A 13183-nucleotide genomic window follows, 5' to 3' on the forward strand; every position below is an offset into this window, starting at 1 on the left:
CAATCAAGACTTATACTCCTCTTAGATTTTCCTCAAGATTGGACAGTACACATGATGTGAGCTGCTAGGGTTGAAGTCGGCCATGCAACAAACATCTCATGAAAATACTATATAATGCACAACTTCAACACCTACATCTTACCAACTCTCTCTTACTCTCTATCTCTCTAGTTGATCATCAGTTCAATGGCTATTTCCACATTGAATATTGAGACACTAGAGAGTCTAGGAACAGCCCAATACGGAAATTCGAAAACTCATACAGAAAAACCAACCAAAACCAAAAACTGGCTAATGATCATTATAAATTGTGCCTTCGCTACTATTGGCGTTGTAGGAGGTCCTCTCTTAGTGAGACTGTACTATCTTCATGGTGGTAATCGTAAATGGCTTACTAGCTTTTTGCAATCTGCTGGTTTTCCAATTCTCATAGTTCCTCTCATATTCCTCTTCATTCAATCGAAACTATTGACCCGAAAAAATGATCAAAGTTCGCCTTTTTCGTATATTGAACCGAAGTTGTTTCTTTCAAGTGCTGCAATTGGAGTTCTTTTTGGTGTTGATAATTTCATGTACTCGTTGGGTTTATCTTATCTTCCTGTGTCGACTTCTACACTTCTCTTTGCAACTAACCTATGTTTTATTGCATTTTTTTCATGGTTAATTGTGAAACAAAAATTTACAGCATTTATTATAAATGCAGTGGTTGTGATGACACTTGGATCAGTCTTGTTGGGTATTAATATCGATGGTGATAGACCAATCGGGGTATCAAAATCTCATTATTTATTGGGGTTTATTTTGACGTTAGTGGCTGCTGCTTTAGCTGGGTTAATAATGCCTTTGATTGAACTTGCTTTCGGTAAAGCAATTAGGAACCTTACCTATTCAAGTTTGCTGCAGTTCCAGCTCGTTCTTTCGCTTTTTTCAACCATTGTTTGTGGCATTGGCATGCTAGTAAACAAGGATTTTCAGGTACATACTCATATACTTGTAAATAAATACTCCCTCCGTCCCACTATTAAGTGATCTAGTTGAAGTTTGCACAAATTTTAAGGCAACCAAGGAAAAAGAGATTTTAATCATTTTTTACAATTATATCCTTATGGATAATAATTAATAAAATTTTGAAATGATTTATCTCTCAAACTACACCACGGATGTTCGTAAACTTTATATCATTGAAAAGCATTTTAAAACACCTACATAACGAATATAAACATGCCTATCAAATTATGCATATTTCTTATATTTCTTATAATCAATTAAAAGGGTAATTTTAGAAATATCTCCTTGTTTAGTGATATAGATCACTTAATGATGGGACAAAATTAAAAACCAAATAGGTCACTTAATGGTGGGACGGAGGGAGTATGTGATATTCACTTGACTAATTCATACCTATCTTGTCCTGACGTCTACTAACCTTTTCAAGCTCAGTCATGAAAAAAACAAGACAAACATAAAGCTATGGTATTTGCGTTATGGGAGAATCATTTGCCTAACATTAACTTAGGATTTTAATCCAATTACATAGTTTGAATTATGTCACATTTCTGAAAACTAGAGCAACCGATGTTCACATATATAATACGACGCCACTAGCCACGGACACACGTTATACACACACATTACAATTGCTGCACTGCCCCATATTAATTAATGCATTTGGATGTTGATTGATATCCCAGGCTATACCAAGAGAAGCAAATGAGTTTGAACTTGGCAAAGCCAAGTATTATATAATAATGGTTGTGACCGCAATAATATGGCAATTCACAGCTGTTGGAATCGTGGGCGTGATATTCTACACAAGTGCTCTTTTCAATGGTATATTCGGATCAGTCCTAGTCCCATTTACAGGAGTAGCAGCCATCATATTTTACCATGAAAGTTTCACAGGATTAAAAGGAATGGCATTGGCATTATGTCTTTGGGGTTTCTGTTCTTACTTTTACGGAGAATACAAGATGAGGAAGAAGGTGATCAATAATGAAACCCCTGAAACAATTGACAACGTCGAAAATGAGCCTAGAAAGTCGGATGATCATGAACAACCATTAATTGTATGAAACAAGTGTTAAATATATGGTACTGTAAAAAAAACTTAGTTTTATGATAAATGAGTCCCTGGTAAGTTGTCCATATTTATGGTCGGCTCAATTGTAATTGTTACTCCGGAATTGTTCTGATACTCACAAAGCGTCCTGTTATTTCAATTATAGCTGCCTAAACTTAAATGTTCAAAATGAAAGTCTATCAAATAATCAAAAGCATTTACACTTGGAATGAAGTTGTTTTCAGTTAACGATTTTCAACCAAAGGAAAATCAATAGCATAGTTAAATGCATTTATTTTATTTTGAAGTATTACATGACATTGTTGTAAATACTGTATAAACCTGTAAGGTTACATTTTGCACTGATGCTTGTATGAATATACTTGGCAAACACAAGAGTTTCTAACAGATTGATTTTGACACTTACCTCACGAACTGCATGTTGAGCGTTCAATTAATCCTTCGTGATGACCTCTCTCACACTAGATATTTTGAACATCCTCATGATATATTGAATGACAAGAATAAATAAAACGCAAGAAATATGATAAGATTTATGGCCAAAAACTATCCAGCAGGGAGCTAAAATTCTAGAGGTCTCTTCTTCACCCTGGAGAACCTTTTATATTTGCTCAAGTGCCTGCAAGAACAAGACTAATTTTGGTAATTGTAAGATCAATCGGGCAAAACAGAACTACTGACCATGCAAATATATCCGATTACTTCAATATCCATCAAGTGAACCATCTGAATACAGATATGATATTTCAAAAGAATACAAGTGACAGGATCATACTTATATTCTTACAAATATTGACTAAAACTACGAAGAGCAATGAATTCAAGACGAAGCCAATACTCCTTCAAGGATTATATGCTAATGCTGAAAAGATCACTATGGCTTTGATGGGAGGGAACCGAGGGTTGGCATCACTCTATATCTACTTGGTATAGACTAGTCAGTAGCTGTACCTATCGTGATTCGTGGTGCCCGTTCCTGCACTTACATCTATCAATTTTCTGCGGCCACCTGTACTTTGTTGACTCACTGGCGTATTGCTTTTCTTATATATTTTTGTAAAATATGTATGGTACATATTGCCCAGGAAATGCCTAATTAATGTTATTATTGTTTAGGTTCTAAGAGCATCTACAATAATGGATATGAATGTCAAATTCATCACCGCACTGAGCTTTCGGGTTAGGCATTCACCAAACAAGTTGATGATCTCTAAATATTCACTACATTAGAAATGACGAGCAACAAGTGCGGAATACTTGAGCACTATGTTGTAAAAGGCGCTAGGCAAGGCGAGGCGCCAAACCTAGCGCCTAAGGCGCGCCTAGGCGCCGCGGAAAACTGCACCTTACCGGCTTACTTTGGCGCCTGGGCACCTTTTTTTGCCAAGCGCCAGCCCAGCGCTTAGTGCGCCTTTGGGGCTTCCCCTTTTACAACATAGCTTGAGCACTCTATCAGTACTTTTCATTACATTTCATATGTGAAAAAAAAAAATTGGTCTTGCTTTGCATGAATGATTTTACTCATTTTTATTATTACTCAAGATACATTTTTGAGTAGTGTTAGATTCAGATTCTCTCCTCAAGATTGACATTTAAAGCTAGGCTGGATAAAGTCGGCAACTAAACCTTATGAAAATGACACAATTCATCTCATGCCACTATATAATGGACACCTTCACCACATATTTCTTTGCAACTCTATCATCTCTCTCTAGTTGTTGATCTATCATTATTGCGATGGCTACTTCGGCCATGGATATTGAAACAATAGGAATTCTTGGAACAACCCAAGATTGCAATTCAATAACACATACAGAAAAACCAATCAAAACCAAAAACTGGCTGCTGATTACTATAAATTGTGTTTTTACCATTTGTGGTGCAGTAGGTGGTCCACTCTTAATGAGACTATACTATCTTCATGGTGGCAGTCGTATATGGCTTAGTAGTTTTATTGCAAATGCTGGTTTTCCAATTCTCATATTTCCTCTCATGTTTCTCTTCATTCGGTCGAAATCATCCGCCGATAAAATTTTGTCATCTTTTTGGTTAGAACCAAAGCTGCTTCTTTGGGGTGTCATACTTGGGATTCTGTATGGTCTTGTTACTTTCATGTACGCATTGGGATTATCCTATATTCCTGTATCAACTTCATCCCTTCTCATGGCAACTCAACTATGTTTTATTGCATTTTTTTCATGGTTGATTGTGAAGCAAAAATTTACAGCTTTTATCATAAATGCAGTGGTTGTAATGACACTTGGATCAGTGTTGTTGGGTATTAATACCGATGGTGATAGACCGATTGGGGTATCAAAAGCTCAGTATCTATTAGGATTTCTTTTGACGTTGGGTGCTGCTGCTTTGGCTGGGTTAATAACGCCTCTCATTGAACTTGCTTTCAGTAAAGCCACTAGAAACCTCAATTACTCAAGTTTGCTAAACTTCCAGGTCATACTTTCAGTTTTTTCAACCATCGTTTGCGTCATAGGGATGCTAGTCAACAGGGATTTTCAGGTACGTTGCAGCGTAACTATATATTGCTGGAAATTAAGGATTTTCTGGTACAAATTTGCAATGCCCCCATACTAACACACTTCGATAATGTTGATCAATTTCACAGGCTATACCTAGAGAAGCAAATGATTTTGAACTTGGCAAAACCAATTATTACATAATAATGGTGGTGACCGCAATAGTATGGCAATTGTCAGGTGTTGGAACCGTGGGCGTAATCTTCTACACAAGTGCTCTTTTCAATGGCATACTCGGATCGGTCCTAGTCCCATTAACAGAAGTAACAGCAGTTATATTTTACCATGAAAGTTTCACAGGATTAAAAGGAATGGCATTGGCATTATGTTTTTGGGGTTTATGTTCTTATTTTTATGGAGAATACAAGATGATGAAGAAGGTAGTCCATGATGAAACCTCAGAGGTAATCCACAAAGTCGAAAATGATCCTAATAGATTGGATAATCAAGAAGAACCATATACTCTTAATCCGGTATAGTGAAATAATTTGATCATATTAATACCGTTGGCTTGCATTGTTTGTAAGTTGTAACTGCCTAAACTTGGGCTCTGAATATCATTAATCCAAAGCAAGTGGTTTATACTGGGAAAGAAGATTTTCATCGAACAATTTAGGTTCAGAATTCCAATTGGACACCACTGAAACCCAACAACGATACGAAAAGAGAACTCAAGAGCATAAATAGATGCATTTATTTTGGAGCATTACATGATGATGTAGTATATATTGTACAATGTTACATTTTGCACTAATGCTGCTCAGGAAAATTCAAGAGTTTACACAACTGCTTGATTTTGGTATCAATCTGAACATCATGCTCGATTGAATGAAATAAAAAAAATGGACCAAACGATGATTATATCGAATGACAAGAATAAATAAAACATAAGAATTACAACATTTATGGCGGAAATTTTTTCAGCAGGGAGCTAATTAGGGGACTACAAATTTCTAGCGGTTTCTTCTTCACCCTGGAGGAAATTTTCAATTTGTTCAAGTACCTGCAAGAACAAGACAAATACGGTGACTGTAAGATCAATCAGGGAAAATAAAATTACTGATCATGCAACTATGTCGGATGACTATAAAATCCATCACGTGAAACATCTGAACACGGAAATGATATTTTCAAAAGAATACAAGTGACGGGACTGTACTATATTCTTACATATGTCAATTGAAAGGAGCAAACGAATGGTCAAATAAAGTCGAACGCAATACTCGAAGGACTATGGTGGTTAACTCTGGCATGTTTAAATGCATACTAACTAGGTTCTTCTTTGGTCCACCAATAATAAAGAGCAATAATAGTTGGATAGGATTTCTCATGAGACTATATTCTAGAATCCTGGACCATGAAGCGTATCCATATTGCTGCATATCTTCAACTTGTAAAACTTGACCCTATTCTGGCCTCTCATTTTTTGTTGTTTTGGAATACTACAAGGATAATGGAAGGATATATATAATGCAGCAAAAAATCAGCGATCGCATTTGACTGACATGTAATGAGCTTCAATGTAAATAGACTGGTTCCCAACAGCAGTGAACTGATTAACAATGATGACTGATTTGAACTGTTTGCCTAAGAAGTCTTTGAGCCATGAACATTTTCTTTTCTTTCAGAAATATTTCCTAAACTAGCACGTAAATTGTTCTGAAGAAGCTGTTTTAAGGATGCAATCCAGGGTTCTATTCAAAATGACCAAATCAACGGCAAATTATAAATGCTTTATTACGAATCTCAAAACCTCGTAACTTGGGACAAGCTAAATACAGAGGAGAAAACGAGGAAGAAAGATGAGAACTGTATTTTTCAAATGGACAGAAGAAAGCAAGAAAACAGAAACTAGAAAGCGAAGGAAAACAAACCTCAACAGCGATAGAAAGAGGTGTAAGATTGCCAACATCATCATAACCCAATTTGTCTGCGATATCTGCATCATGAAATACAATATAAATTCAGCAACTAACAAAAATGAATGGCAGACATAATTGATCCACTAAAATATTGAATACAATAAACACATTGTGTAATGTCATCAATTGTGTATTATACAGAAAATTCGTTCATGAGGACTACATACAGTTTTACCCTTGTGACAGTAGAATTTATGATGTTAATACCAGCTAGATTTTAATCATGTATTGAAATTTACAAATAGTGACGAGAGAAGAGAATAACATGCAGAATGGAAACATACGTTCAAGGGAAACTCTAGCATCAGCGTTGGCATATGCTTCACCTCTCTCTTTGGAAAGTGTTGAAAGTCGCTGTGAAGCCTATAGAGGAGTAAAACAGAATCTGTCAGAAAACTCGGGCCCTCACAACAATTGTATTCCATCAGGTTTAAACAAAAAAAATTCAGCAATTTCATTTAAGAGGCTTGTCCTTATTGGCAATTCAAAGATAAGCATGTTCAGTCACCTTTGTGTAAGGATCACCAGATTCCTGATGCAAAAGAGGCCTAGAATCTGTCCCTACAGCAGCAATGCGTCTAGCCAAAGCTTCCAAAGGCACATCTAACCAGACAGTGATACCCTGTTTCATATATTTCCTGAAGAAATTCAAGAAATTGGATATCATTTATATAAACAAGTACGCAACTGAAGATATTGTAAAAGTTTTAAATTTATGAAAGGATAAGAGAAATATATATCTGTATTCGCATACCAGTTGATTGGTCGAATTACCGCACCACCTCCAGTGGCAACAACCAGTCGACGCATTAAAGATAACTCCTTCAGTACCTCACTCTAAACAGATAGACAAAACCCAGAAAGAATAATCAGTTCATAGCCCGAAAACGAAGAAGCACCAAAACAATCAAAAGCGAAACACCATCCCAATCGAAAGCGAGTATAAATGCTTTAAAGTACCTCATTATCTCTGAAGAAACTCTCACTATACTGTTTGAAGATCTGAGCAACAGAAGTTCCGCCAGCAGCCTGCTCAATCAGTTTGTCACTGCAGTAAACAGAAGCATTGCATACAAATTCAATATCAGTTAACATCTGTATGATAAAGAGTTCCATGTGACAAGAAGTCAACTAGTTTAGCATCTTTAACCAACATTAATCAAAAAAGAAAAACTATTGCTAACCAGCATATACATTTCCAGGTTTCAATTAACAAGAGTCATTGAAGGAATGCCAGCTGGTCACTTAAGAATAGACTTCAGTAAATACCAACCACTTCAATGGATAAGTTCCCCCAGAAATCAATACCAAAATTAGACCATGTTGGTCATCACTAAATTCTACAATTTTTCTGTTTAACCAGAGAACCCATAGTGAAGTCCCTACATAGGCTACCTACAGAGTAAGAACAATAAAACTTCTAGTCCAACAAGGCTGCAATGCCCAATATGTTCAGTCGATTCCAATAGTTTCTTTCATTAAAAGTTGATACCAACATTCTGAAAGCAACCAACCCAGGCATACAGGATCTGTAGCCTGGAATCGGTAGTGGTGGCCATGTAGCTGGCTTCCCACACAGATGTGTGGTTTCGTTGGTGGTGGCAGTGGTAGCCAAGTTCTTTCTCGCGGAATGTGTCCAAACAAAAACAAAAACAAAAAAAAAAATACATTCTGAAAGCAACTTGGACAGGCATATGCATTCAGCTTGAGACCAAATTAATTAAACGGATAGTACAAGGAGTAAGAAAGTAGGAAACTAGTGACAAACCTGTCAAAGAAAGAATAACCTAATACTTCCGACAAAATCTTGCCCACGGTTGTTTTTCCAGAACCCATCATTCCTGTATTTTAATGTATCAAGTTCAGTAACAAGAATAACCTACAATATTACTAATATGATAGACACGGAACATAAGAACACTTACCAACAAGATATATGCAACGTCCATTCATGTATGGCACAACATCTTTAGATTTTTTCTACAAAGACATGTTATGAAACTTTGAACAGACAGATAGAACAAAACACTCTCATACGAACTAAAGACCTGAACTCCAATGAGCCAATTATTCAGTGATGTATATACCTTCAAAATGGAAGGCTCGTCAACTAAAACGCGACTTTTCTCCGACTCCAATGCTGGAGCTACATAGCAATCAACAAAATTATGAGCAATAAGCAAGCACATAGCTTATGGGACAACTAGACCATATAAAGCATTCCACAGAAACATTAAATCTTGTGAGTAACAAAGGAGATATACATGCATTCTTACTAATCACTTTATCATGATAATTATTCAAAATTTTCACTTCTTTTAACCCAGATTCAAAAACCACAAACTAAATTGCACAATTGAATCATTAAAACAGTAATCAAACAGAATAAGAAATTACAAATTGCAGTTTATATACCTTGATAATTCTTATAAGAACAAGAAAGCTCAAATCCATCCAATTTCCTCTGCCCCAAATTCTTATTACATCTCAAATCCCTAGATTTAATCATCTTTAAACTTACAATCTCTCCATTTCTGTTAGATGATAATCTCAAAAACCCATTAGATGATTTCTTCCTCCCTATCTCATTAAACCCATTTTGCTTATAATAACAATTCAAACTTGAAGCACATGTAGTTGCATCCATTTTCCCCCAAATAACCTAAAACCCCACAAACTTCAATTGTAAAAAAAAAAAAAAAATCAAAAATTTCAAACTTCTAAATACAATTAGAGCAGTTCGATCAAATATATGATCTGTTAAGTTACTGAGAATTAGAGAAATTAGAAAGCTAATTACAGTGAAGAATGGTTAAGATTAAAAAGCCTGGAATTCTTTAATAAATAATATAAGTGGAGACTGGAGACAGAGTCTTGAGAATCGCACAAATGAAACGTGGGGCAAGAAGAAAACAGGAGGAAGATGAAGGCGCAAGTTAGAATAGCAAGAAACAGGTGGGAAATAAAAATAAAATACAGGGGGAGGAGAGTAGGTGAAACAGTACCGTGATGATAAAGATTGAGGGTTTTTCTGACGAAACTACCCCTGATGAACTTCCATGACGATGAAAATGGTAACCCGCCTGAATTTAATTGTTTCTCCGGTGGACAGTAAGCTACAACATTTTTTGATCGGTTTCCGACGACCATGCAAGAAAAGTTGTGCCTAACATTAATTTGGGTTAGCCCAGTTCGTCGGAAAGCGTGATTGAAGGTTTATTAAAATCTTTATTAATTAAATTTTGAGTTACAATAGCTTATGATCACCGGAACATCCATAACTTTTTAGAAAATTACTATCAGAAGCGAGTTTAAGCAAAATTTTGTTGCCAATCACAATGTGGTCTGGTGGTTGGCATGTTCCCTCCCATTGAAGGGTTCGATTCTTATAATTGCTAAAATCCACTCCGATTTAAGAAGTTTGAATTAGTGTAGGCATAAAAAAAAAATGTATCTGGTTGTTTTTAATTTATGCATGTAATGGTAATATACTAATACGGTAAACATTTTGGTTGTGAAAGATACTGAAGAGTATTTTTTTGCGTGTAAATTTTTTCAAAAATGTAAGATTCACAAAAATTTATCCGGGTAATAAAATTGGGACATTTTAGCCCGTTAGTTATCTTGATGATCCAAACCACCCAAGGATTCTCTCGAAATTCTGCTTCAAGAACAGCTGAAAACGCACATGTCACTCTATTGGGTTCAAGAATCATCCACATAATGACATTTCTAGAATAATCCTCAATGGACAACACAAAAAGCCACCCAAAACACATCCCATTGCCCGCAAAAGTTAAGGAGATCGCATTTTTATAAGGCGGGTCGCACTCCATTGTGAGAGGACCCGTTTTTGTACTGTCCGGCAAAAAAAAAAAAAAAAAAAAAAAAAAAAAGAATGTTCTGGTAAATTAGACTTGGTTTTATTTTGTTTTTCTATAAAGAAAACAAATCTAAAGCCTTACTAGTTATCCACACCAAACATGAACCGTACAATTATGATTTTCAAAAAATAAAAAATTTATTTCCCTGATAATCTTCCACTCATGGTGTGGACACCGAGCTGCCCATGACTTGCGCTAAAGTTGAGGCCTGAGTGGGGTTAAAAATTTATCTCCAAGCTAAGCAGCTAACCTGCAACATTTGTAATCCCTTGCAAATCTTTTTTTCTTTTTGATCGGTAAAGATTTGATGCTAACGAGTTTCGAACTCATCATCACCCACTGTAAATCTTCTTTATCCCCTCATTGTTCATCGGTACTTTCATCAAGCAAATAGAAAAACAAAGCATGTGTCGGCCATTGTAGATCTAATTCCAAAACAATACCAAGGGCATTTTAGGCATGCTTGGGTAAACTAAAACAGTAAGATGTTATCAGCATTTTAGTCATCCAAATTAGGTTTGTCTAAAGGATTTTCATTCAATTCAAAGAATGCCCAACACTTAAACAAATCAAATCGCCAACTACCACTGCACACTCAGCTGAAAATTATGGTGTCTAGTTGTGTGAAAATGACAGGGTGGTTGTTGCCAAATCTGAAAGAAGAAGGAAACTGGATACTCTTTTCAACAACAAACACAGTACATGTCAGGCATAATCATATGAAAATGATTGCTTGCAGAAATGGAGGCCAAAGAGATGCCACGTAGATGATGACGATGACGAGGAATAAGAATAAACAACAACAAAGGAATGACACTACGACAATATAGATGCAAAGGAACATTTATGCATATGATGGCATCACTCTAGGAGGGTATTTCAATTCTCAGAAGATATGGTTGAAGTGACCATATCATGGACCCTAGTGCAAATCAGTCGCTAGACCTAGAATTTACAGTGTCGAGTTCAATTCTTGGTCTTTTCATCCATGTCTATCTTCTTTCACTTCTCTCGCATAACATACCTGCATACAATACTTTTAATGGTTTATTGCACTCAGACGAAGTATAATCTCCAGCAAAACATAAACCTGGAGAGGACTTTAACCACAACTTCTGACTCGTATGCCAGTTTGTATTTACTACAAACAAAGAAGATTTTTTTTCTTTTTTTTAAAGTTTCTGGTTCATTCTTTTCCTCTGGGTGTTCAGTACAGGATTGGTATAGCTAACAGAGTCTCGGAGCGAGAGAGATGCTAGTGCACAGAAACCTTTCCGGCTATTGTTTAAGATGAAATTTAACTTTTCAACTGCAACAAGCCTATACTAAAAGGCAAAACATACTAAGGTGCCAATAGCCACCAACCGAGGAACCATTGACCATGGGACAACAAAAAAAAGGTAACACAGAAAACTAACAAGTTTCAATTTCTCTAGGTTTCACATCTTAACGAACCAATAATGCAATTCCCCATTCGATCATTTAAAATAGTCCTAGATATGGCATAAAAGTTAAGTTTATATCTCTGCATCAGTTCAGTTTCTCTACAAGAAAATGGCATGACCAAGAAAACATGACAGCAAAATTTTCATACGCTTTTCTCATAAAGCAGTAAAAGGAATGCGATAACCCAGATATCAAAGACCTATAACAAATGCAACTGAAATGAAAACAGTAGAACTTTATCTGCAAAGTCATGAAGAAAATCACGCAACTTAAGATACATACCCAGCTGTTCGAATTCAAACATAACAAGCATGAATAAATTACAATGAAGTTGTATCCCATCTCTAAACACTAACAGACAATATAATTGCAAAGTGTAGAAGAAAGTCAAAGAGTACTACTATAGGAATAAGTAAATTACTGATATATATATATATATATACTGCCTCATTGATTTCCACCTTCACCTAAGTTTGATTAGTGTAACCAACATCTGAAATAACAAGGAAAATAATATTATTCATTGCAAGACATGCTAACTGATTTACCAATAATAATAACAAAGAACAGTACTAACCGTCGAGTAACGGCAACCAACTGTTTAAGCAAGTTAGTTTTTGAATGAGTTCTGGAATTAGGTAAGACCTATGTCCTGTAAGTACCCTATCATCACCACTAAAGGCAGAATGTGGAGATACAGTTGACACTGGAACAGCCAAGATATCACGAGCCATTTTTGCAAGTGTTGGGTAGTTAGCGCCACAACTTCTCCACCAACTTAATACATCAAACTTTGGTTCATAGGAGCCTTCTGGAAACTTAATACACGGTTCTTCCAAGTAATTCTCCAGCTCTGTTTTTTGATCATTACTGTTTTGCTTCATAAACTCAGCAAATTCAAGATAAAGTGAGGAAACTCTCGAGTTGCCAAAATAGCCGGGACTTGAAGAGCCACTTTGAGATTCATACGATGAAAAAATATTGTTCAAAGCTTGACGAAAATTGCTGATGTAGGTTTTGGAGAGATGTTCGCCATATAATTTATTAAAAACAAAATTTACCATTTTCGCCTTATACCGTGGATCTAAAACCACTGCGATGCTCATCAACAAACTACATGTGCTCCAATATTTGTCAAACTCTCCTCTCATCTCCAATGCCATTTCTCTAATAAATTTATGGGTACTAGATTCCCATGTACGGATGTTCATGTTAACTTCACAAATACTTGTAAAATACATAGTTGTTGTTGGATGATGCTCATGTGCAAACCTATCTGTTATATCATACAACACTTCCAAACACTTGCAAATCATT

The 13183-nt window shown here is 35.9% G+C and overlaps 3 protein-coding genes across 3 annotated transcripts; 2 read left to right on the plus strand and 1 right to left on the minus strand.

The window, feature by feature from the left end:
* The first annotated feature begins 98 nt into the window (after positions 1 to 98).
* Positions 99 to 2338, plus strand: LOC113282632 (purine permease 3-like). Its single transcript, XM_026531679.1, has 2 exons — positions 99 to 975; positions 1692 to 2338. The coding sequence occupies exons 1-2, from the start codon at positions 187 to 189 to the stop codon at positions 2070 to 2072; spliced, it is 1170 nt and encodes a 389-aa protein (XP_026387464.1). The 5' UTR covers positions 99 to 186; the 3' UTR covers positions 2073 to 2338.
* A 1491-nt stretch (positions 2339 to 3829) lies between these two features.
* LOC113282638 (purine permease 3-like) lies at positions 3830 to 5257 on the plus strand. The gene is made up of 2 exons (XM_026531682.1): positions 3830 to 4597; positions 4704 to 5257. The coding sequence occupies exons 1-2, from the start codon at positions 3833 to 3835 to the stop codon at positions 5091 to 5093; spliced, it is 1155 nt and encodes a 384-aa protein (XP_026387467.1). The 5' UTR covers positions 3830 to 3832; the 3' UTR covers positions 5094 to 5257.
* Positions 5258 to 5282: 25 nt separating this feature from the next.
* On the minus strand, positions 5283 to 9619 carry LOC113282643 (shikimate kinase 3, chloroplastic-like). Its single transcript, XM_026531693.1, has 11 exons — positions 9542 to 9619; positions 8952 to 9198; positions 8624 to 8682; positions 8462 to 8516; positions 8305 to 8377; positions 7497 to 7584; positions 7291 to 7373; positions 7045 to 7174; positions 6821 to 6899; positions 6489 to 6553; positions 5283 to 5617 (listed from the first exon to the last, which is right to left on the minus strand). Exons 2-11 carry the CDS (start codon positions 9181 to 9183, stop codon positions 5558 to 5560), a joined length of 924 nt encoding a protein of 307 aa, XP_026387478.1. The 5' UTR covers positions 9184 to 9198; positions 9542 to 9619; the 3' UTR covers positions 5283 to 5557.
* Between the last annotated feature and the right edge of the window lie 3564 nt (positions 9620 to 13183).

The sequence above is a fragment of the Papaver somniferum genome, chromosome 1 (genome assembly GCF_003573695.1).
Source record: "Papaver somniferum cultivar HN1 chromosome 1, ASM357369v1, whole genome shotgun sequence".
NCBI classification, from domain to species: domain Eukaryota; kingdom Viridiplantae; phylum Streptophyta; class Magnoliopsida; order Ranunculales; family Papaveraceae; genus Papaver; species Papaver somniferum.